Source organism: Pleuronectes platessa, chromosome 12, assembly GCF_947347685.1.
Source record: "Pleuronectes platessa chromosome 12, fPlePla1.1, whole genome shotgun sequence".
Taxonomy (NCBI): Eukaryota; Metazoa; Chordata; class Actinopteri; order Pleuronectiformes; family Pleuronectidae; genus Pleuronectes; species Pleuronectes platessa.
This window is the reverse complement of record NC_070637.1, coordinates 6488601-6515323: the sequence shown is the minus strand read 5'-3', so window position 1 is coordinate 6515323 and position 26723 is coordinate 6488601. Positions and strand designations below refer to the sequence as shown.

The 26723-nt window shown below is 41.9% G+C and overlaps 1 protein-coding gene across 6 annotated transcripts in view; it reads left to right on the top strand.

The window, feature by feature from the left end:
• The window catches only part of ttc7a (tetratricopeptide repeat domain 7A), a 52717-nt gene that overhangs the window by 4999 nt on the left and 20995 nt on the right, over positions 1–26723 (top strand). For 5 of the 6 annotated variants that reach the window (XM_053436335.1, XM_053436329.1, XM_053436331.1 and 2 more), the window contains 15 exons: positions 953–1116; positions 1423–1591; positions 5459–5589; positions 6392–6516; positions 8283–8361; positions 9067–9236; positions 10977–11040; positions 11207–11344; positions 13868–13951; positions 14894–14998; positions 17130–17247; positions 17907–17964; positions 18394–18466; positions 18570–18730; positions 25834–25950. In XM_053436335.1, coding sequence (XP_053292310.1) covers positions 953–1116; positions 1423–1591; positions 5459–5589; positions 6392–6516; positions 8283–8361; positions 9067–9236; positions 10977–11040; positions 11207–11344; positions 13868–13951; positions 14894–14998; positions 17130–17247; positions 17907–17964; positions 18394–18466; positions 18570–18730; positions 25834–25950 — 1756 coding nt within the window. The other variant, XM_053436334.1, reaches the window with a different exon arrangement.

Here is a 26723-nt window from a genome sequence, read left to right as displayed (position 1 = left end):
AGATCAATAAAGAATTCTATGAGAAATCAAGAAAATGTGGCCCAAACCACATCCTTCCACCAGATGATGTGGTAAATACAGTAGTTGCTGTCTAATCCTGCTAACTAACTAACAAACAAACAAACAAACAAATGCCCACTCTTGAACAAAAACTACAGATCACAGCCACTTTAACTTCAGCACACCCGCACACGCAAGCACACACACCCAAACACACACACACACACACACACACACACACACACACACACACACACACACACACACACACACACACACAAACACAGTAAATAGGACAAAAAAAACAAAGTCTGCCCTGAAACTTGTTTTAAAACTATTAAATATCTTCTCCTTGTCTTTTTTTTCTTAATATTTTGTGGGAGAGCCTCGTCCTGCTGTTTATCCCTAAACCTCCCACCTCACTGAGGTGACTCTGCTGATAAAACCAACTGGCAAATATGTCATGTATATCAGAGCGTAAACACTGCACTGGTGTCAGAACACACACACACACACACACATACACACACACACACACACACACACTATGAAAAGTTCAACAGGAAGGCTTTAATCAAGTGTGTGTACTAGTTCTAGCACTGGACACAGAGTGATTGTCAGCTACAATCGAGGCAGAACAGGATTTGTTTATCACATGAATAAACGGTGACATCGTGATTCAGAGTAGGTGTATGTGCAGTTTTTATCATGTGATTACAAAGTTAAAGCTATTTGAGGAAAGTATGAGGGAAATGGAAACTGCAGCTTCTAAATAGACTTGACGACTGTGGCGTATATTTGAACTTTTCTCCCTGAGCCAGTGGGAAATGTTGTTTTTAGTGGCCTGAGTGAGGTTTGTTTTGGCTACAGAAACAAATGACCTGTGGCCCTGATCTCAGACCTGCTCCAGCTAAACTCAGTTCACGTTTAACTTTTCAAATCCCGCCCCCAGATGATTACGGGACCCTGATGATGGCGGAGGCGCTGCTGGAGGAGTGTCTGCAGGAAAACGTGGACCTATTGCGGCGCGCCACACCCTTGTTGGACAAGACCCAGTCCAGACTGTTCAGGGCCAAAGGACACCTCAACACCATCCTGAGCCGAGGCCGTCTCACAGTCAGTCTGATCTGTGATGTGTATCTGCTGCCTGCCTTTGTTACTTGTTGTCCGTCCCTGCTTGTCGTGCATACCTGCTCACTATCTTGTCCACCCATCTGCCTGTCTGCGTTTGTGTGTTTGTGTGTTAGTCCTCTGCTTGTGCCGTCACCATCTAACTCTGCCTCCATAAAGCTCTTGTCCTAATGTGACCCTAATAAAGGTGCATTAGGGTACGGCACACTGGAAGCTTTACTATATACACAAATCTCTATCTTGTTCTTTCCCCCAGTTATTACCAACCATTCATCCCCTCTTGTCCTCCAGCCTAGGTACCTGAATGAGGCTCTGCTGCTGATGGCCAAAGTGCACTATGTGCAGGGCCGTTACCGGGACGCCCAGGGAATGTGTGCCAGGGTGGGACTGGAGGAGCTGACACAGGACGACCAGCCAACCTATCACCTTCGCCTGCTGGCTGAGGCATTTGTTATTAAAGGTACCTGAGACCTCTCTAAACTTAAAGAGCAACTGGCAACAGCAACATTATATAAACACACTGGGAAATGGTCAGATCTGGCAACGTCACTATAGAGAAATCAGACATGGCAACAAAGCTCAGCAAAAACTATGTGGAAGGTTCAGGTTGACAGAATCATTATTTGAAACCAAAAACTTACCCACTGTATGTGCTATTTAAATTATCATAGACCTTAAAGAACATTCACCTTGCCACTGTTATTTAGCACTCTCATGGTGTCAGATTAATCAATATATAACAAAATAACATATAATAAATATTACCAACTAGGAAAATTTTATTTTTATGTCATCATCACTTATAAATCAATTAACTTAATTTACAATCAGCTTTAAATGCTGGTTTTTGATGGGAACTTGACTAATAAACTATTTTCACAAAGTGCAAATCCATCTCTCGCAAGCACCCAACACCAGACTTTCTAAACATTATTTATGCCTGTGACACGTGATCCCTTTTCTTTGTTATTTTGTTGATATTATAATATCACCTTATAACAACACCTTGACACCTGCTAAGGTGACAAGGTGTTGTTTAAACGTCATAAAAAAACATAGACAGAAGTTCGAACTGTCTGAATATACTGAAAAAAGATCTGGAGGTATTTTCCGTTTTCTGACACAAACAGGACCCAAGTTATTTTAAAACTGAAACTGTCCTTTAAGAAAGTGGCGAATTAATCTAGTAAACTTCCTCAGGCCTCGTACATTATTATTGTGACAAACAAATTGAGCTACCATTGATATTAACAGTAATATAAAATCAATTCAAAGCTGTCACATATGGGCAAGAAATAAATTATCTTTAAAATACCTTTTTATTGTACATGTATTGTTAAATGAGAACGGCAGTAGAATATAATACAGTACTTTAACCATAGTTATCTTTAGAAAAGTCACAGATAACACAGACATACACACACACACACACACACACACACTAATGTCAGGGATGTAAAGGGGCGAGTCTAGCAAAAGCAGAACGCTGCAGGCTTATTGGAGCAAAGTGTGTCAATCAATTACACGATTAAACACATCTGTTCCTATTAGCACACACACACACACACACACACAGACACACACACATACACACACACACACACACACACACACACACACACACACACACACACACACACACACACCACACACACACACTCATAAAGATGCAAATGTGATGTAATCCACTGCCCTGCCAATGGTTTCACACTGTTAGCAGTTAGTAAAGTTCGTATCAGCTCACACCTCTTGCAGAGAATCAAAGAATGCAGCTAGCAAATATTTCAAGATGAAGGAAATTCATTCATCACACTTCTTAGACCTCAAGGTTAGACATGGTGCATTTTTGGGGGAAATCATAATTCGGAATTGAATAGAAACATAGTTGTATTACAAATTAGTCAACAATAATTACAGAAGCTTTTGGACTATGCACCACTGCATCAGAGGTATTCAAGCTTACGCTCTTTAGACATGGGACTCAATGTCATAAATTCATTTAGAGAAACCTTTGCAGTGGTCTTACTCCCCTGAACTTGTGTGTAATGCTTAAGATAACCAAATATACCAGCAGTATGTCAGCTGGAGCCTTGTGTTAGCTGCTATCAGGATTTGAGACTCAGACAGCGCTGCACAGTTTACACCTTTGTTAATAAGCAGAACCATCACTGTCGACTGGCAAGTTCCTCTGAAAAACACAACAGGCAAGACTGAGCAGCTCTACACGTAAATATCCTTGATGATCCTCTTCCTTATCCCTTCTGCTGGGAGATATCACCTCCTTAAAAACCACAAAGTCCCTGTGTGGAGTGTGGAAGTGGACGGCTGGCCACATGAAATCCAGTCAGTGGAGATGGATGTAAAACAGCTGGAGAACTTCAGCTCAATGGGGCAGATAGTTATGTCTATTCAAGATTTAACCTCAGCGTGTTAATAAAAGTTAGATGTTTTGGCCCTGTACAGTTCTGAGGGACAAAGGCGACCTTTGTGTTTTCTCCCGGTGCACATTATCAACTCTCATATTAGATACAATCAGAGGGAAGAAACTTGGCAAAACCCTTCTGGGAACAGAGAGACCCTTTCCTAGAGATATTGGTATTTCTGTCCATCTTGACACATTGAATCCCCAACGTGATGAAGTGAAAAGTCACAGAACATTACACAGCCCGTTGTCCTCGGAGCACTGGAAAATCTTGTTACACTCATCATTATCATCATGCCATAACACTCCCCGTTTCCTGTTAATCGGACATGACGTCAGGCCCATGAAACTGAAGACGATTTCATTATAATAACTGTCAGACCTTGATTTCCTTTTGATTGTTTTGAAACCCACTAAATGATATTTACACTGGATAGTTGGAGCCTCTGAGGCCACGTGAGGAGACGGATCAGCTCCTGTGGGGCTGGCGTAGTTATTTGTGTACGTAGTGTATATTGCTGTGGGAACGAAGTTACAGTAGATGGGAATATTTGGATGATGATGTCTTGTCTCCCGGCAGCTGTCTGTTTATTCGATTAGGCCTGGAGTCTGTCCTGAGGCTGCTGTCCATCACAGGCCTCGGTCTAGAAAAGTTCCTGCTCTGGCGTTTATTTGGACCATTAAGTCCACTAACGGGCATCAGAGCAGGCATCTGGACACCACTGCCCTGTACACTGCTTTCTCTGTATTCATGCATCTACAGTGCAAAGATAGGAAAACATGTCACTTAAATTTAGACATCCAGAAACAAATCCAGCTTCTGTTGGAGGGCAATCGGTGCTCTCATGAAAGAATATTACTTCAGGGTTTTAAGTAATGCTAGCAGCTATATGCACAGGCACATGCTCACAATGCTAATGTCCTGATCTTTGGCAGATACACTGTTGTAGCCATACATGTTGTGTGGGTTTAGTAATGGACCTCCAGTCCCGGAGTTATGTTGCTACTGTGACTATTTTTAGCTGTTTTTTTCCCCTACTTTTTGGTTTGTCTATGCACTTTGGCTAGGAGGTGAGGAAGTGACCATTCTGCGATTGCCACCAAAATAAAAATGCACCTCAGCACCTACAAAACTAATACTCCAATTTATTTGTATGTATATTTCACTTGAGCGTCAATGAATAAAAAAGTTCCAAATATAAATACAATCAGGAGTAAATAGCACACACAAACACAGCAAACAGAAGAAAATAAAGGAATCGATGGCAAAAATGAAATCACGGAAAATAAAAAGCACAACAAGATTTTTAAACTTGCCAAGAAAGGGAAACAACATTAGTTCATCCTTGCAGCTCATTTCAAGTATGTCATACAGGAAGCATGAGGCGGACTTACCTAGCTCTGTTCGGGTAGTTGGGACCTTTAGTATTTTCTCAGATTGTGAATTGTAGGTATTAAAACAATTAAGGTATCTCCAACTTTAATCATTACTTTCATGACATTTTACTTTATTACCAATTACGTGTGTTCTCACCCCTGTCCATTGAATGGTTGGTATGTCAGCAGGATAATTAAGGGACAGATTCAGGAATCACTTTCTTAAACATAGTGAGATTTTGGCAGGTTTATTGACATTGTTCACTGATTTCCCAGTGAGTAATTAATGGATGTTGATGAAAAAAGAATAAAATAACACATATTTTTGGGACTGATATCTATGAGTGTGTGCTATTGGTGCAACTTGATTTACTCCAAGGGGACTGGTGGGCCTTGGCGGAGGCATGTGCTACACACTGTGCAGTAGCTTTTAAATAGAATATCTTATTGTATATATGAATAACCCACCTTGCTGGGGGGGGGGGGGGGGGGCACAGCAGGTGATGGTAACATCCTTGTGTTTTTCAGGTTTGTCTCTGGACCATCAGATAGTTTCTTCAGTGTCTCGGGTTCGTCTTTCAGAGAGGGAGGAGGAGAGTCTGTCCTGTTACCTCAGGGCCTGCGACGCTGCTCTGTCCTTCCTGCAGGAGCTCGATAAGGTGGAGTGTTATACATGTAGAGACATGTCAGTGTGTTTATGTGACTGTGTGTTTCTGTGGGGTCAGTAACAGTGAAATTAGAGGTGTATAATGTGTGTTTGCATGAATTAAGTGAAGTTTATTGACAGAGTTGTGTTAATCACTTGTAGTGTATTTATATATAGTTCTCTAACATTTTTGAGAAGTAATTAGTATTCTGTATAATGTAAATAAACTAAGGATTGTTGTCCGAGTTACGGCCCATTATTATTATAGTATAACCAAATAGCAACGGTGCATTATCGGATGAAAAGCTAATATTTAATGTCTGTTTGCTGCAAAGTTGTATTTAAAAATCAACAAAACACGCAGATAACTCATTAAAATAAAATGCTTGAATATTATCGTTCTACTTAATATATTTTCAAGTTATTGTTGCTATTTTATTTTCAGATCAAGATTTTATAGATTAAACAACACAAAAGATTGAAGAGTAATTAAAAAAATCTGTGTCTTAACCAAACTTCATTATAAAAGCCCTGCTTTCATGTTGATGCACCAGTAGTAATAACATGATAATAATTGGGCTCATTATGCATCATAAGTGTTTCTACTTTTGACCTTTTATGTTTTGTTGCCTATGTTTACAGGTGAAAAGTCGGCAGTGTCTTTATCTGGTGAAGAAGTTTTCAATCTGAGACGATACAGTTTACAAAAGAATAAAAACCTTAGACATCTAATGCTTACTCTTAAGTTTTTTTTATTTTTATTAATGTCCACCTGACTGAATTGAATGTAAACTTTATTGTGCATGTATTTACAGACAGTAACCACTCCCCACACTAAGACAGCCAAAGCCAATCTGCTGCCTCCACCTGTGGATATTGACCTGGGCTATTTCCTGCAAGCTGCACTACAGAGCGCCTACATTTGTCTGCTGCGCAGGGGGTGAGTCGACCAATGCAACACCCAACACATACCCAGTGTCTGTCCGTGTTCTCTGTTGCTCTCCAATGCATTTTGCTGCGCTGTTAAAAGGGCTTTTTATCTTCACTATTTTAATAATCTTTGAGTTTAGTTATATTTATTTCCTTTATTTTAGTTTACTCCAAAAACAAAACAAAATAATACATTTATATACACAATCCACGAATGAAAAAAGAGCAGGAAGAAGAAGAATCTTCCTACCTGCCCTTTATATTTCATATAAATAACATGACATGTTAACATATGTCCCTATTTGCTCCTGATTGTATTTATATTTGGAACATATCACAAATCATTCATGAATTAAATAACCATCATAATAACATGAATATTACTCAATAAGATCGTACTGTCATTAGTTTATTCTATTAACGTATATGTTTTTCTTTTAAATTAGTTTGTTTGTCTCAATGAATTTAGATTTTTACTTGAAGATAATCATCTATTTCAGGTTCAATGGGACGGAAACATTGTAAAAACTGACCTCTAACCAACTGTGAACCGATTAGAACTTTATCTGAGTTTGGATACACTTTAAGGAAATCTATATCTAATATCCCTCATCAATGCTGCTAAAAACTTTAATCTTGATGATGTTTTCCTACACCTGACATCTATTGCACTTCTGTCCGTCCTGGGAGAGGGATCCCTCACATGTGGCTCTCTCTGAGGTTTCTACGTATTTTTACCCTGTTAAAAGGGTTTTTAGTAGTTTTCTCTTACACTTGCTGAGGGTTAAGGGCAGAGGATGTCACACCAATGTTAAAGCCCTATGAGAAGAATTGTGATTTGTGAATATGGGCTATACAAATAAAATTTGATTGATTGATTGATATAGTAAGTGAATGGACCTCTTTAAATAGATTGTCCTGTGGATAGCCTTATGTTATCTCAGACTGAATCATCGTAGTTCATCCACCTGTATTTACGTGACGTCACTGGCTATGCACTATGTTTAGAGGCTGCAGTCTTTGCTGACTCATCCTCGTCTGTGATGCAGGGAACCATCGTCTCTGACCTCCTGTCCTCGTTTTAGAACAGTGAGGAGGAAAAGAAATCGGCAAAATGCCTTCAGGCTCTGCATGACCCCAGTGCAGGGGAGATGTACTATACGTTGTGACCAGCAGGTGTCAGTGTTTAAAAGCTAAAGAAGCATGGATCATTTGTGAGACTTTTGCATACAGCCAGTGGCCAGTTTATCAGGTACACGACTTATAGAGGTGGCTGTGGCTGAAGGGATAGAGTCGGTGGGTCGATCCCAGTCTGCCCCATCTGAATGCCGCAATGTCCTTGAAAACTGTTACGCTATATAAATAGAAACCATTTACCATTTACAGTTTATTAATGTTTCTGTTGAAACCACAAAATGTTAATGTCTTTGTGTGATCAATATGGATGCTGTGCTGATGTTGTTAAATTGTATTTTTGCCACTCAAGGTTTTTTTTTGTTATCTCTACCATGGCAGATGTTTATAGGGTGAGGAAGATGTTAGAAAAAAACAACAACCACTGAGAGTATTGCTTCAGTAAATTTTCATATTTTATGTGGCAATCCGTGGCTCTGGGAATGTGAGTGCAGTGTGCAATCAGAATATCACTGCTCCTGTGATACCGAGTTTATCTGCTTTCCTCTCCACAAGCCACTTCTGTGTTTTTATATTTAGGTATTTGTTACAATTTCACAGCCTGTACATCACACTGATATACGCCCCCCCTTTGTATGTTAGTCATCTCGCACAAGGTGCTCACCAGCTGCGTAGGGTGCTCAGGGTGGTGGAATCACGAGGGTCTCACAGCTTCAGGAAGGTGAGTTCTCTCTCTCTCTCTTCTCTCTCACACAGAAACACACACATATACACTCAAACATAAAAGGGGTGCAGGTGTGTCCTAGGGATAGATTGGTCGTTCTCCAACAAGAAGGTTGGCGGTTCAATCCTCACTCTTGCCCATCTGCATGCCGAAGTGTCGTTGGGCAAGATACTGGACCCCTAAAATGGCCCCTCATAGATGTTGAATGCACTAATTGTAAGTCACTAATAAGTCGCTTTGGATAAAAGCGTCTGCCAAATGACATGTAACGTAATGCAATGTACACACAAACACACACACAGCTGCTTAATCTCAATTTGTATACAATATAGCATTGCACTGTATTCCATAGAACTGTACTACTACAACTCTCATCCACATTCCATTTAATGTTCTGACTTTTAAACTTGTATCCCACTAGTACAATATTATTCTGTTCGTAACAATATTTAATGTTTCCACTGAGTGTGAGGAAAATGTTCGACATGTAAATATGGTCTATAAGTGTAGGTTAGTAGCAATTTTCCAAACTCATCATATGTTGATGAAAAATCATATTGCAGTGTTTTTTTTACAAAAGGCATAATTTCCATCTTGAAAGTTTCTTTGGTTCACATCTCATATACACCATAACCTCATCAGCATGCCAGTTGTCAGGAATATAAATAACTCATCAGTTACTGCCTTGGTGTCGGATCCTAGTCTGCAGCCAGGAAGCTGGCGGGGGTGCTGCTGAGCTCAGTGAGTGAAGACAGCTACTGGCCCCCACTTGGTCCTCCCCCTTCAGCCTGGCTCCACAGAGAGGGAGCAGCCGCCTCCAAAGATGCCATCTACCCCACCGTCAGACCTCCGCAGCGTTACAGCACGGACTGGTTCGTGTTTCACTTGTTTTTCTTTGGTTTTAGTCTTTACTCAACGAAACCTCTTAACCCGAAAGGTCACCATTTGAGAGACGATTCTAGTAAATTGTCTCTGTAGGAATCAAAGTTTCAGACCAAGTGTACCACTTTAGTCCAAGGTACCAGCCGATTGACAAGAGTACATCTCAATACTTGTGAACTAAAGAATGCGTCATTAGCAGGATGGTGTGAATGAACACACACAGGTTTTCTCACATTCCATCCTGCTCTTATCAGTTTGATCCAAAATTCAACTTGGACTGATATGAAGCAGCAATTTTGGTACCTTGGAAAATCGATACCACACAAAAAATATGCAGCCTGCCAGTTAATAAGTAAAGGAAACTATCTATTTGACTATTAATCAGTAGCCAACAAACCAATGGTAATGTAGCCTGCTTATTAATTCACCATGTTTGGTCCAAATTAGTTTGAAATTTGTCTCAGAGTTTTCAAGTTATCAAGAGATGAATGTGGGCTAGACCACAGGCAATGGGCTATCATATAAAACCTATAAAAAGGCATGGTTGTTGCTTCGAAAACCAGATACCTTAATCCCAATTTTTCCCCAAAGTGCATGATAATTGTGTTGTATCTCTTACAACTGTATCATAGATCCACTTCAACTTGGCATTCACATGCTTAAGACCCCTCAGAGTTACTGTTTAATTGAATGCAGCCCCTCATCTTACTACAGATTGAAACTGGGAAATGTAGGACAGCAATAACGTAGGATAGGCATAGCATTAGATGACAGGTCATAAGATAACATAGCCTTACATTGCAGATTATTGTACGGAATATATCAGAACATTACACTGCATAGTAGTATAGCATAATATTGCAGAACAGAACAGAATGGAAAATGGCATAGTTTACCATAGCATTGGATAACTTAGAATGTCGTATCAAAGTGACAGACTACTCATACAATACATATATAAAATATAGCAATAAAAATCCCTTTCGCAGTCCTGACAAGACGAGACTGGTTATCTGCATCATTTTGTTGCCTTGTTTCTGCATTTCCCACTTTGTGGGGATCCTGCACTCGTTGTTCAGGCCCTGTGAGCCATACTTAGTCACCGCCACATATCTAATCCTGCCCACACTATCACAAGTGAAGATCTAAATCCATGTCTGACATTAGAAGGAGAGGTTGAACAGGAGAATTCACCCCGAGGAACAGTTGTACTCTTCATTATTGTCAGTGGCTTTTGTCATCGTTGCCTCTGGTGAATAGGCCAGTATGGTGTCTGGCAAATGTGTCCTTGAACAGGACACAGTGCTGACCAGGGAGGGAAGAGAGGCACAGAGAGGGAGGAGGGAGAGGGGTGGGAGGGGTAGAGATGAAGGTGTGTGTGTGTGTGTGTGTGTGTGTGTGTGTGTGTGTGTGTGTGTGTGTGTGTGTGTGTGTGTGTGTGTGTGTCTGTGTGTGTGTGTGTGTGTGTGTGTGTGAGACATCTGAGATAGTTCTGTATAGTGATACACCCAGGGTGGTCCGTGTTATGTTACGGCCCCACAGGTGAGACAGAAACTGGATGCTCCTGGAAATCTACCTCCAGACAAACTGTGTGTGTGTGTGTGTGTGTGTGTGTGTGTGTGTGTGTGTGTGTGTGTGTGTGTGTGTGTGTGTGTGTGTGTGTGTGTGTGTGTGTGTGTGTGTGTTTGACTTCCTGCTCTTACCATTTCCTGTTTCCTGTGTCCTGGTAGTTGCTTCTGTCCTCAGGACGTGGTAGAAGAGGCAGTGTTGCTGCTGCTCATCACAGAGTCCATGGTGAGCTACACACTCACACACACACACACACACTTGCACACAGCCAACATGTTTTCTTTCTAATGTTTCACCAAATTTCCACACAGTATCTCAGACTGTCCTTTGTCGTCCTACCTGTTCTCTTCCCCCCTGCTCTTCATCACTCTCTGTCCCTCTCTTCATCCAGGCCAGTGGCGAAGCGGTGATCAGTCGTCTGCCTGACCAGGCCGAGGCTCGCCAGGCCAGTCTGCAGGATGCCACCTCTGTCTATGATCTGCTCACCATCGGCATGGCCAGGAGGGGGCAGTACGCCATGCTCTCTGAGGTGTGCTCACACACTCTTGCACATACTCAATGCTGGAGGTCTGAGGGGAGGGGAGTAAAAGAGCGATGAGATGTTTTAGTAAGAGATTTGCCTTTGCCAAACTTTTTAATGAATATGCTCATCACTTTGAACGAAGGGATTATGTATCTTTTTCTCTCAGTCTCTTTTCCTCTCTCAGCTTCCCATTTACTCTTTGCCTTCTTCTACGGATTCCCCTTTCATTCGTACTTATCTTGCTCCAAATTCCTCCTACATATTCTCACTTTTACGGCTACATCTAATGTGACTGCGACCATGTGGGCAGACGGGGAGGCAGAGGTCAGAGGGGTCATCTTAAGTTAGGTTTGTCCACCTATCAGAGTGATTCATAGGAGGAATCAGTCGTCTTATAGGGAGGACAACACATGCACACACACACACTGAGGTCCCACCTACACTAGTGGATCAGTTTGATATATATATATATATATATAATGCCAGTATGGGCCATTTGTTAAAAAATAGATATCAGCCAGCTTGCACCATCCATCAGTGATGTGATGAATAAGATTCACTGTGATCAACTATACTCACTTAGACATGAATCAATTCACAGCGTGTGTGCTGTAAACTTTAATTATCAAAATTCTATTTGAGGATACTAAAGTTTGTATTAGTATTTTCATAATGCTGGGTTTTAAAGGTGAGTACCAATCATTGAGAAAAATAACATTCAAGGAAAATGTTGAAGGATGGACAGCTGAATGATTTTGAACATCAAATCAGTGGTGATACATGTTCAACTGTAGTTAAGACAAAGGAACAAGATCAAAGGTTAAAAATATTCGAGTACGACCAAAGTCCTGAAATCAGTCAATGTAGATGAATATTATATATCAACTATCACTTTGAGATTGTTATTATATCTGTTATATTGTTGGATAATTATTACTGCTGCATTATCATGTGAGCACCACAAGAACTGGAGCTGCCTTTATTAAAGGGTTTGCATTGAGTTAAAAGTACAATATGAGTCTCTGAAAAAAAGTATAAACATATATAAATATATATAAAATACTACTAATAAATACTAATTGAGTACACCCAAGTGATCAACATTTTGGCCACTAACAGGCAGCACATCAACCTGGAGGCAGAACACTGACACAGTTTATTAACACCATTTGAAGTTCATATAGTGAATAGGTTATTATACAGTTCCCTACATACACAACCAGAGCAACATGAGAATGAATTCACTTGGCCAACGTTCAACATGCCCTCCTCTATCAGTTCCATTTGGGTCTCTAATAACTCCTGAGGGATATATCTGGCTATTTAGCTGCTAAATGTTCCACTATGTTCACCGTCTATTCTCTAGCTTTGTCTGCTGCATGTTTTTCTTTTTTTCCTAGAAAACAGAAATGAGACTGATGAGGGCACTGAGGCTAAACCAAAACAGTGAAGGCGTAAAATAGAGCTACATCTAAATCACAGAGCTGCAAGATGTTGAAACACAATGTGGAGCAGAGAGGATGAGAGAGTGTCGGTGGTAATTTTCTGGCTTGGTCAAAACATTATACACTGTAACACATTACACATAGTCATTAGACCAAATGAGTATATCAGAATAATGATTAGTTAGCTTCAAGTTGAATCAGCGACTTAGGTTTCTGTTCCTGCCTCCCACTTTGAGTGAACCCTAATTCTGACTCCACTTGTTAACCCTCTACACAGGGGTTAAACTGGGATTTGTAATGGGCCTGGGCCTGATTTAGCAAGGTTAACAAGGGTCAGCGCTGTTATGTAGCAGCTTCATGTGGCTTTATAAAGACCAAGCAAGTATTTCTGAAGCTTTACGATTCCTGCTTTGCTTAGTTCGTACATTCGGTCTGTTTTAAGAAACGCTCATCTATACAGTCCTCAGTTAGTCAGACCTCCCAGCGGTCGATAAGTGTGTCTTGGGCTCTGTGCAGCAGGATGTCTTGTTTTCTGCATGTTCAATGGTCAGCTGGCTTTTTTATTAAGTGCACAGTATTTAATCAGAGGATCAGGCAGACCTTTCTTCTGGTTGAGCTCACTTCTGCATGACTGATAACATCTGACTGATTGGCGCTCCATGCCATCCTCTGTTCATCCACACACACATCAATCACAGCATTATGTACTGAAACAGCAGAGTGGGTGGTGTGTGTTGACTGACAGGCATTTCCAGCTTGTAAAGATGGAGCCATGGAGAGCCGCCATTCATCTCAGTACTTTGTTAAGGAGAAAGAATGAGCAAAACGTTTTTTTTTCCAGATTTGTTAAGTGTAAAAAAATGTAAACCAAACACTGTGTCTGTTCAGTGCAGTTTTCCTGCTGTGTGTGTGTTTGTGTGTGTGTGTGTGTGTGTGTGTGTGTGTGTGTGTGTCAATTAATCAATCAATCAAATTTTATTTGTATAGCCCATATTCACATATCTCAATTTGTCTCATAGGGCTTTAACATGGCGTGACATCCTCTGTCCTTAACCGTGTGCGTGTGTATGTGCTTCTCCTCCAGTGTCTGGAGCGAGCCATGAAGTTCTCATACAACGAGTTCCACCTCTGGCACCAGCTGGGCCTGTCACTCATGGCGGCGGGGAAGGTGAGCTCATTACTTCTTATATATCAGCAACAGACCCTCACACCACGCCACGCCCGAAGGAGACATCCATCATCTGCCATTCCTCATGTCCCGTACACTGTGCGCTCCTTCCTCACAGGCGTGCAACACATAGCATTCATAGCTGAGTGCTCAATTTGCTCGGAGGGGCAGATGGGCTACATTCTATTGGGTCTGGACCATAGACTGCTTGGTATGGATGAAGCAGTTAGTGCCAAGTAATTGACAGTAACAAAAAGGTCCAATAAAAGTCAATCAGCTATATTTTTTATCAGAAAGTACACATTGTGTTGTCCTACAACAGCATTTCCCACCACCATCTACACATGTGAAAAATCTAATAACTGGGGAATCATTTTATATGCATTTGCTGCTATGTGAACATGATGATGAGATGATGAGAAACCTGTGCACTCTTCAAATGGGAGTCCTCAGGAGGAATAAGGAATCGTGTACAATCCTCTCTCTCTTTCTTCTCCTGTCTCTCAGTTCCTCAGAGCATGGGCGCACACACGTCCACGTGTGTGCGCCCATGTGTGTGACACAGAAATTGATCTGGGTTTCAGGATAAAGTGACACTACAGATCAATGGAGAGCTCTTGAAATAGGCTGCTCCCTAGAAGGAGAAGGGGCCGCCTCACTGTCGTCAGATCCGCTTCTATTTAGGGCCAGCTGAGTGTGTGTGTGTCTGCATGTGTGTGTGCACGTGGTCCATTAATGATTGACCTACATGTATTAAGTGACTGTGTGCCTAAATGGGTCTATTAAGGCTGTGTAAGGACAGTTGATGTGTGTTTGATACACTGGCAAACAGCGATCCATGTCATCTGTTGCTGCATGATAACTGGCTGCTGTGTAAAATGAATCACAATTTGTCACTGACGTATGTGTGTGTGTGTGTGTATGTGTGTGTATGTCTTCCAGGGTGTTGGCGCTGTATCTGTATTTAAAGAGTGTTCCAGGATGAGACCCGAGGACCCCTCATTGCCCCTGTTAGCTGCTAAAGTCTGCATTGGTCAGCTGCACAGGGTGAATACAAATACACACAACACCTATAAAGATGTATGTAATGACCATAATATGCTGGTACACACAGAGTCCCAGAGTCAGGCCTGGGAGCCTGAAGCTCACACATACATTGGATGAAGAACTGGTGTCTTTTGCACTTCATTTCCCAGAGACACTTCTGTGAATCTTCTGGAGATGTGTTTCTGTAGGTGGAGCTGTTTTCCATGTGTGTTCACTCATGTGCTGACTTATATTCCTCTAATAAGAGGGTCTTTTAACATAACACACTGACATGTTCTGTGACAAGTGGTTAAAAGAAGCCAATGCTTTGTATTACATGGTTTTCAGGCAGAAGAAGTTAAGGTACACATAAAGGTTGACATTCCACAGGATTACAGCCCTAGTAGACAGGATCCATTCTCCATCTGGAAATAATGAGATATAATCTGCATACGAATGCAGTAGCACGGACAATCATGTCTGTAATCCATGCATGTTCATTTTCATTTAGTTAGACCTGTCCCCACAGCTTCAGTTAACACGTATAAGATGTTAAGCTGAAAGGTGACATAGTGTCATAGAATTGTGTAGTGCATCGCTGGAGGGTTATGCAATATTTAGCGGGGAAGGTGTGTGTGTGAGTGGGGAGGAGGGAGGGTGCACGCGGGAAGTCAGAAAGTCATCGCACAGCATCACTGTGTCGCTAATGTTTGGGGATTGACACTGGGGTCACTCAGGCAGATACACATCACTCTGAAGCGTGGCCAGCTTGGATAGTCCTGCTGTTCATGATCTGGGCGTCACAGCAACAGTGGTATTTAGGGTGGAGGGGGGATGAGAGAGAGAATGAGTCAGGCTGAGTTAGACAGGACGAGAGAGAGAGAGAGAGAGAGAGAGAGAGAGAGAGAGAGAGAGAGAGAGAGAGAGAGAGAGAGAGAGAGAGAGAGAGGTCAGAGATTATAAAAAAGGAGCTAACGGGCGAATGGAGGGAGCACATCTGTCAGTGGCTGGAGATCATGGCAGGCCGGAGACACTAAGGAGCTTACCGCCTTAATCACAATGGGACACTGTGGCCATAGTGCAGTGGGGCATTACATAAATGGGCCACCATTATCCACCAGCAGTCCCACTGGACAGTCTGGACTGTTTATTTAGGATATCTTCATGTTTTTATACATGTATCGGAGAATGTGAGAGATGTCTGGGTTCATGAAACCCTCTCATAACCCATGACATCAGCACACACTGAAAGTGAGGCTCCTTTTCTAAATTCCTGAAGAGCAGTTTTGCAGATGCAAGGTTCTTACCCGACAACAGATACATATTCTTGCACACCATTCAAAAAACCTAATGCTCCCAAGTCGTGCACATGCGGGCTGTGTGTCTTGAATGACTGGTGATTGTGTGCTGGCTGTCTGGAGTCAGAGAAAGAGACAAAGACGGAACAGAGGGGAGGACGATGGGAGGAAGAGGAGTATGGAGAAGGAGGGAGGTAGGGAGTCAGAGCAGTTGGCTCGCTGTTCACCTGGCATGCAGTCAAAGGCATAACCCCCCCATGCCCACCTACCCACCTGCCTGCCCACCACCAGCACTACCTCACACGGAGTGACACACTTTTTCCTCGGCTCAGAGCACCATGGCTCAGCTCAGCCACACAGTGCCTGCAGTCTACTGCTGTGTGTGTGTGTGTCAGTGTGTGTCAGTGTGTGTCCTTCAGCAAACTCTGCGTTGTCCTTCAGCTAAATCTACTCGGCCCAAACTCACACCAGGCACAGCCATCAACACTTCGTTCCCTGCTGCACTTCAGCTGCATTTGCCTAACAGTACAACTCTGGCTTTTCCTGTTGCACACCCATGTCGAGGATGTTGCAGGTCCAGTTCCTCACAATGACCCTAGATGATTTTTATTATATCAATTATATTTCATGATATATCTGGATTTGTGTGTGAAGTCTGTTTTCTGTTGCTGATCCTGGAGAGGCTTTACACTTTATGTTTGTTTGTGTGCGTGTGCGTGTGCGTGTGTGTGCGTGTGTGTGTGTGTGTGTGTGTGTGTGTGTGTGTGTGTGTGTGTGTGTGTGTGTGCGTGCGTGTGCGTGTGTGTGTGTGTGTGTGCGCGCGCATGCATGTGCGTGTGTGTTTGCGCCTCCAGTTTGAGGAGGCAGAAGCTCTGTCCCAGAGTGTGGTGTCTATGGGGGAGGAAGCTGGAGAACTTCTGCCCAGGGCCTACCTGGCTCTGGGGCTCTGCTACAGTCTACAGGCCTCTGATGGTATGGATACACAAATACACAAACCATCAAACAAACTGTGACTTGCTTTAAAGGGTCACACTTTCCTGAAGTAATCACTGTTGTCTTGGAAGTGAAGGTGAATGGTTGGCGGTCATTACAGGTTTCTTTTAACTATGGCCATCTTTCCATATCCATACAGTTATCAGATCTTAAATAGTTCAACATTCATTCACTTTACTCTCTCTAATGGTCAGATTAGCTTGGCATGAAGACTTTAGGCCTGGCTGGTTGAAAGCCAAACCCCTTTGATCCTGGGTTTACAAATCCACTTGTCAGTTACTCTAAAGCTTATTAATAAACATGTTATCCTTTCAGTTTAATCAATATAAAAACGAATGTGTAAAAATGTCCAGTTGAGGTTTTCCTTGTAGTTTCATGCCAGAGTACTTTTGGCTGGGACTTCAGAGAGTGTTGATACTGGTAGGTTGCTAGGATACCAGCAGTACCTGCCAGGCTAGTTCTCCAACCCTGTTGCCAGTATTTACACACATGTGTTTGTGTGTTATGGATCATTTCAAAAGACGGATGACAAGTGATCTACTTTGTTGATAAGGTGACGACTTGTTGAGCACATGTTGCTTCAATTCTATACAACATAAAACATTTTAAACTAAAAACGACTCTCGACGTCTCTACAGCTTCTCTCAAAGCAGATCGGAATGACTTCAACAAGAGAGCGCTGCAGGCCCTGAGCAAGTACGTCCTGGTTCTCTCTGTTTTCAGTTTCTCAGTGATCAGATGAGTCTGTTGGCCTAACTACTGCTAATGACAAAAGGCCAACATGCAAAACTATGATTGTGAACATGTTTACCTGCCAAACAATAGCATCCTGTCATTGTAATGTTTAACACACCTAAGTTAACATGTAGCTAAAGGCTCCACTCTTGTTAGCATAACATAATAAGCATAATCACACAATATAATATTATATGCATTTATGAATGAATGTAAGTATGTATATACTGTATTTCCAGCCCAACTTGTTTTTTATTATTTTATCACTGGTATTAACTAACACCATGTTTTTGTTTTGTTTAAATGGTAATCAATAAAGTGACCTATCCTTGTGATAAAACCTTTGCTAAAACATATGAAACCTGAGGGACGTGTCTCTCTCCTCCTCAGGGCTCACTCCTTAGACCCCCTGGATGCACAGATTGCTATGTACCTGGCTCTGCAGCTAGCACTTGTCCGCCAGGTAAAGATATCGGTTGCTCGACAAGTTATTTATTATAAATAGTTGCATATTTTAAGTAAGATCTGTGTGTGTGTGTGTGTGTGTGTGTGTGTGTGTATGGCAGGTATCTGCAGCCATGGAGCCCCTGCAGGCAGCTTTAACTCTCCAGGGAGACGACTTGCACTCCCTCCACCTGCTCACCCTGCTGCTCAGCGCCCAGAAACACTACCGTCATGCCCTGGACACCGTGGGCCTGGCCCTCAGCCAGCACCCAGACAACTTCAAGTAAAACCCACTGAACCATCCCACTCACACACGCGATAAGAAATGTTGGTAAAGGTGTTGGTGAAATGAGGATAAAGTGCCAAACGATCGCTGTACTTTTTGGCGTTTTTCACATTTGTGTGTTTGTGTGAGGGTTGCTCCAGTGAGTGGTGCAGTGAGGCCCCGTCCCAACAGTAGTCCTCTCTGTAGGGGTAGGGTGTCTCAGTGCTACTTCGTTGGAGGCCAAGCAGACCCACACTCAACACCTTATTTAGATGTGCCAGAGTAGAAGCCTGCGTTGCAGTACCTATGCCCCTCGTACACCCTTACCCTTTTAACTCTGCAGCTCTGACCCCGGCCCTGGTGCAGCTCTCCTGACAGATCAGAGTCGTTCAACATATAAACCCACCAGTCTGCTACACTGAGCAGGTTAAAACCCAGCATTTTGAGGCATGTATGGAATTAGTCTTTTGCTATGGCACACGTTGAAGGCACCTCATAGATGCAGGAACTCAACCTGTGTGTTATGGGTAGATATCTCTCACCATTCATCATAATAGCATGTAACTTCAATGACTAAATATAACATTTTGGGCTGAAACAGTAGGTTTGTTCATATCCTCATAACAAAGAATATTACTAATTATTATCCTTCTGATTATATTCTTGTCTAGTTTGAAAGTTAACTTGTGAGTCTTTGAATTTCTTATCTTGAAATTGAGTCATTGAGTAAATCCGGCACAGGTATAATATAGTAAGTACAGGCCCCAAAATGTGGTTTAAGATGCTCACATAAACTCACACGAATGTTTTCAGACAGCCATACTGAAAAGCAGAATGATTAGCTGTGGAGGAAGCGCTATAGCGTAAGAGATAAACCCCATTAACTATCCAGGCCAGTTATTGCACACTAACCATAACATGGAAGCATGTTGCATCATCTTTCTGATGCGTCCTCTCTTTCATTTCAAAGCCCAGTAAAGCATTTCATAATGCAACCATTTGGGGTCAGTGTTGGCCTCCACGGTCCCTGCACAAGCAGATGGGTTACATCCATACATCAGGAGCGACAGGAAGAGAGAGAGGAAATGCAGAAAAACAAGAAAAGTGATGACATAATGAAGGGAAGGAAGGATGTAAGAGCCTGACAGGAAGAAGAAGGAAAAACTGAGACAGTGTGGGAGGATGCAGGAGAGATGACGGTTTCATAATTGCCCAGGCTTTACTGATGAGTACTGTATGTACAATTGGAAAATGAAATCTGCTCTATCTCAATGCCCAATTGCACACTTAGACGCGCACACACACACAAACACACACACACACACACACACACACACGCCTCCTCCGTAGAAACACTTGACTGCTTTGACCCATTTAAGAGCTCTTTTCTGTGCTCAGCCAATCAAAACGCTCTCTGCGCCAGGAATCCCCATCGCCCCAGTAACCATGAGGTCATATGGGTAGAGCAGGCAGCATCAGTTGTTGTTCCCAAACTGTTGTTATGGAGTGGCAAAGAGACATTGACTAAGGGAGATAAAGAGAGAGAGCGAGAGATACAAATGTATTTATGTATAATTTGCTGAATGGAACAGTTGCATTAATGACTTGTTACTGAAAGTCTGTATCAATACCTCTCAGATTTATGGATTTATGGATAGAGAGATATGGATCAGCCTGGGCTGAACTTACCCAATAGATTTGAGTCCAAACCGAAGCTAAAGGAATTGTCTGACTAGAGAGTAACAGTGTAACAAATGGTCCTGCCCGCTGTTGTATAAATCTGTCCATTATAGTTGAGTTAACATGAAAAGTGTAGTTTACTGAATACTAAATAATAATAAAGAGTATAATAAAGAAACTTATATAGGGGTACTGCTACACCTCTCACCAAGCCAACTAAGAAGATCTCTTCCTATTATCATAATTTCCCAGAAGTACTATAGTACGCTTTAAAGTCATACAATAAGGCTGTGATCACTTCAAGCTGCACTCATCAATTTGTTCATATTAATGACGAATGAATTGACTGCGTGAAATGTGAACGGTCTCTCTTAAAGTGACTCTGCACTTCCTCTCATTTCCAGAGAGCGTTTTAGCCTCTTTGTTAATAAAACGCTAGCAACTAGCTGTTGGTCATGCAGTAGTTAAAGTTCCAGCTTTTTCCCTCTGGAGTCAATGGACATTAATACAGAGCCTAAAAGAGAGAAAAGATTCATTTAGATTCCTCAGGTGCAGAGAGACACCTCTAAATGGGTGCTCTGTGTCTGCTGTTAGGGTGAAAAGCCAATTTGCTAACCAATTAGCCACTAGCAGCTAATCCAGCTTAAATAAACTAAACTTAAATCACCTTGACTTGTTATAAAAGGCTTATTATTACAAATAATTAGCAAATGTCGTGTTGTGTGTCTTCATGAAGCATGAATTCAGGAAATCATGTTTTTTAAATGCTCGCAGAGGATCACATCTCCTGAATCTCTAAAACAATCTCACAAGCTCATTGGTTGATCCAACTTCCTGTTGTCAGGCAAGTTTAAAACAGGTTGCTTAAAGATATAATATGTAAATTCATTAAAATGTTTAGGAACGACTAAACCTATGTTAGGTATGTTGTTGACTTGTGTACTTACTATATCCAAAATGTTCCAACATTATTCAATCTCAGAGAAATCCCCAATTTTATTCAAGTTAGCAGGACTTTTCATTTTGGTCATCTGTTAATTACGTCATATCCACATAACCTGTGGCTTTGTCCTTGACTACTTTAACTTCGAAAGATGTATGATGAAAGATAAACACACAGCTAGCCAGTTAGCCAGTAGCCTACAGTTTGTATTGGTCACTCGCAACGATTTTCCTTTGCCGTTTGCTACGAAACGGGATTAAAACTGTAATACATTATTCATTCATAAACATGCGCCAGAGTCAATTCAATGGGGAATTCTGCATCTCCCATTGATCCCACGCTGCTTCAAGACGTCGTCAAACTAGTTATGTTGTTATTGTTTTGATTGAGAGGCTCCTCACAGCCAAAGTTACACATTGTATGTTTAATATCATACCCAGAATTCATACAGAGGCATACAATCAAACGGCTGCATGATTGACTCCAATTGACAACCGTGCATGCGTGTTGACTTGCATGCAGACAGGGTGTAAGATTATCAGTATGCATTGCAAAGAATGTATCATCTCATTGTGATTAATATGCGTATTTTTGCCTTAACCAAACCCAGACCTGCAATATATGCACATGAAAATGAAGCCAGACCCAGTCAGAATAAGTCAATACCCCCTGAGACCCGCTGGGGCTGAGGCCAAGTTGCAGATCTCAGAGTCAGAAAATGAAACAGTGAGACAGAGAGCGAAAAAGGAGAGAGAGAGAGAGAGGGGAGGATAATGAAAGGAGGTGTTTTCTCAGTAGCAAGCTCATTGAATATCATTTGCTTTTGATGTGTGAGTGAGCATCAGGGATCAAAGCTTGTACTGTGCGAGGTGCTAGGCATTCCAAGACAGTTGTGTGTGTGTGCTTGTGTGTTGTGATGCTGGGGGGATGTGTACACGTGTAAAAGATCGTAATCTTGCACATGCATGTTTGTGTGTCACTGTATGTTTTGTGTGTGTGTGTGTACGCATGCATGTGTGTGATTCTTGTTAGCTGCTGCCTCTCTGCACCTCAGCAAACTGTCAGCTCGCTGTAGCATACTGAATTTCTCCTTCCTCCTTTTCTGCCACATCCTCTACCCCGGGCTTCTCTATCTCTCTCACTCTCTCTTTTTCCATCTCTTTCTCTCTTTGGCTCTCGTCTTTTTTATCTCTCTGTCTGTGTTTTTTCCTTTTCTTTGTAATTTTAATCACCCAGTAAACAGGCATGCATTTCAATGTGAAATGTGATTCTGCTACAGATTGAGAGAGCTGAAGAGAGTAAGGGAGAGAAGGGGGAGGGTTGTGTGTGTAAGAGAGCGAGAGAGAGAGATCGTGGTCTTACAGTTTGTACTAAAGAGAATGATTAATCCCAGCCTTTGATTCTGCATTCATCTAAGGGGATGTTGGAGCATGAGCAAGTGTGCATGTGTGTGCATCTGTGCAAGTGTGTGTATAAGCATGCACATGCATGCCTGGCTCACGCTCTACCACACAAAGCAAGCATGTCTGCACAGGCTTGAGTGTGTGTTAATCTCTATTCGTTCCCATTCAAGTGAAAAGGAAAGTGGTTTCAGACTTTTTGACCCTACTATATGAAGTACATGTATGTTACGTGTGTGTCTGTGTGTGTGTGTGTACAGAACGCACACTCTGATCTGTGGGTGTGCAGAATGAGTAATACTGTAGATGCCACTTTTTTTCAAGGGAACATTATTAGCTATTTTTAAATGGAGTTTACGCAGGCAGTCACTACTCGAGCTGGGCGCCACTGAGCTACAGGGCTCGCTGCCGTCCATCCACAGCCACTACACTGGCTCTGCACATGCCTGCCTCATTCCCAGGAGGGTGGAAATGACAGCCTTTGTAATTTGATGTGCTGTTGTGAGTGCTGTAATCTTGATGAAATCTCCTTTTTTCTGGAGCTGCAAAGGAAACACAAGTATGTGATCGGCTGCTGCAGGGTGGAAAAGACTATCCTCAGATGCCTTAGATCATTTAGATATTAATTACTATCATGAACCAGGTACTATGTACTCCTGACAGACTTATATGTGAATTAATGCCAAAGAGATAGTTGGGAATTTCCAAATATTTTCCTCATTAAAAGAGAAACATCCTTGTATCATTGCCTGTAATTACTTGCATTCAAATACTAATTTAATTGATATATTCAAACAAAGTATGTTTGAGCAAGATGACTCCATATTTTCTAATCAGCTCCTATATTGGCTGCTGTTAATTGCAATTTCATGTTTTCTTGTTTCTTCCATTGCAGTCTGTACTAGTTAGCCATTGTTTTTGATCTGTATGAGACTGCTTTCAATTCAACTCAACATTTTCTTACATAACACCTCTCACTATGAAACATCTGCAGGATGTGCCTAGTTTCCCTAACGTTAACTCAAGAATGAATTGCTCATTTATTTGTAAATGAAAATAGCATCTATGTTAAAGAAATTAGCAAAAAATACAACTCAGTTATTACTAGCTATATTAGTTTATGATATAAAACTTTGTGATGGCATAAAACCGTGCAATAAATCAGTGTGTTGTGTCAAACATGGTCTTAATTGAAAACAGGCTCACAGTAGAGACAGATCTCCCTGTTCTTTTTCTCAATTGCATGGAAAGATTACCATCATTTTACTGGTAGTGCAACGTCAAATATTCTGCATGAATCCTTCATAGCTGCACAAATGTTTCCCAGACTTCCAGTTAGTCGAGTGTCATATCTCTCCCTTTCATATTTTTTTTTTTATTACTGCAGGGTGTGCTGACTTTGATTTATAACAGTCAATAAAATCAGTATTTGTGTTTAAAAAAACAAGACTAAAGTAAGGACATAAACTAAGACTCTGTAATCATAAGAGTATTGGGAATGACAATTTAGAGTACACTTAGTTTTGGTGTGTCATCATACAGTATCAGTAGATACTGTGCATGTTAGACAGTGGGAAGTCAATATGTACTGTATGATGTGTACCCACACACACACTGTGTCACATTTCAACACTAGAATGGATGTACAGCCTCAAAATGCATCGAAATGCTTCTAAACGCTTTGCCACACTGGTAATGGGGAGCCTAGAGACACACAAAATCGCACGCACACACTCTGGTGGACCCCTACTGGCAGGCGTATCCTTAACACAAAGTCCCTCGGCAGCACTTGTCATCCACACGTCAGAAAATCCAACGCCCTTCCTCCCACACACACACACACTTCCTCCCTCCATCTTCTCCTCACCCCCTCTTCACATGCACACAGATACACACACACACACACACACACACACACACCCCACTCCACCAAGTAGTGAGTTGGTAATGAGGCGCATTTCACTGAGAGTTTTCTCTCCTGACATGGGCTCGTCTCTCTCTGCTATTGATCCTCACCCTCCCTGCATCCCTTCGTCCTTCCCTTTTATCCTTCCCCTCTATCGCCCCCCCCCCCCCCCCCCCCCCCCCCCCCTCTCTCCCTCTGACATGACAGTACAGAATAATTGGAGGAGCCTTCAACAGGGAGGCAGTGGACAGATAGGCAGGCAGTAGTCGGATTTGGCGAACACCATAGTCTCCGTGCCTCCCTCGCTTTCTTTCTCTCTGTCCTCACACACGATGAGTGATGCCTATGACAGACTGAATCCTCTGAGAGCCCCTTCTGGCAATTACTAAACACACACACGCACACACACACACATGCACACACACCAGAGACTCCCACATCACTTAACCAGTTGTCTTCAACTAAAAGGCCAGAGCAGAGACACTCTATGGCCTGTACTCTGCAACCTCTTAACACAGCGCAACACACACACACACACACACACACACACACACACACACACACACACACACACACACACACACACACACACACACACACACACACACACACACACACACACACACATATACAATCTTAGAGCTTGTTATTGATGACCATCTTTACCCCTCTCTCTTTCTATTGATCCATGGGTACTTCAGTCCACATACATCAGTGAGATGTTGATGGGTCTTAAGCACTTACCAAGCTACTGTCGAGGCTCAAACACTTGCACAAGCAAATTAATCCATATTTATAAGCTTCTTTATTTCCATTGTCTCATGCAAACTGAGTTGTTAAAATTGTGTGTATACATAATATGCATCAAAGACAAGAAAAACAGGTTAGACTGTGTTTGAATCCAACTTAAGACTCCTTCAGGCTATTCAGTTTACTTTGGAATTTCCTTCAGGTACAGAAACAGCAGCTACTTTACTGTACAATAAGTGCACATAAGTTAATCACATGGGTTCATCATATGGCAATAAAACACAAACAAGTACCACAACATTGAAAAGGATTAGTAATGTGTGTGTGTGTGTGTGTGTGCGTGTGTGTGTGTGTGTGTGTGTGTGTGTGTGTGTGTGTGTGTGTGTGTGTGTGTGTGTGTGTGTGTGCGTGTGCGTGTGTGTGTCTGTCTTTTGTGTTCCAGTCTCTTGTTCACAAAGGTAAAGCTTGAAGAGGCTCTGCTCGGCCCAGCTACTGCCCTGCAGACCTGTGAAGAGATGTTGCAACGCTGGCAAAGCCGCTATGAAGTCAGTCGCTCCAGGTGAGTGTGGGAATGCAAGACGTGTGTATCATATGTACTGAAGATTGGGTGATACTTCACTGCTCCAGTATTTGTACTGCTATGTTAAGAAAGGAGGGGGAAGCTTTGCTGCGGCAGTATTGATTGAATCGATTAGTGTGTGTGTGTGTGTATGTGTGTACATATGTGTGTGTGTATTCATGCATTCTGCATTTCTGACATATTGATAAGACCAGTCAGTAAACTTGCATTTATTCGCTCTTGCAAGTGGGTGTGGCCCCCCTTTAGACAGATTTTCATTTGTCCTGCAACAGTTCGGGCAAATCACGACCATTTATCGGAAATGAGGCCGGTTTGAAATGATAAATGACAATCAAGATGGCTGCTGCTGATATGTAGGTCTGTTGAATCTGCTACTGTGGATATTGAACAAACTGCCTGGATGTTTTGATCTTTTACGTCATCCACGTTTGTTTAGTTTATCCTGCAAGCACATACGGGTCTGATGTTGCTTAATATCAAATATTGCTGTTCAGTTATATCACGATATGTTATTAAGATTCTATCTGCGATCTGTGAGAGTGGTTTTGAGATAATTGGCGTCGTACTTTACAGGGTTTTATAAAACTATATATATAAAAAAATATATATTTCAAATATTGTGGATCAATCTGATAAGCTGACAAAAAGTAATGAAAAACCAAATATTTGAAACTGTGTCCTTGTTGTTTTCAACATTGGAACAAATTCAAAAAAATGTTAATCCTTGAAAAATCTGCCGATAGTTTCGGTTT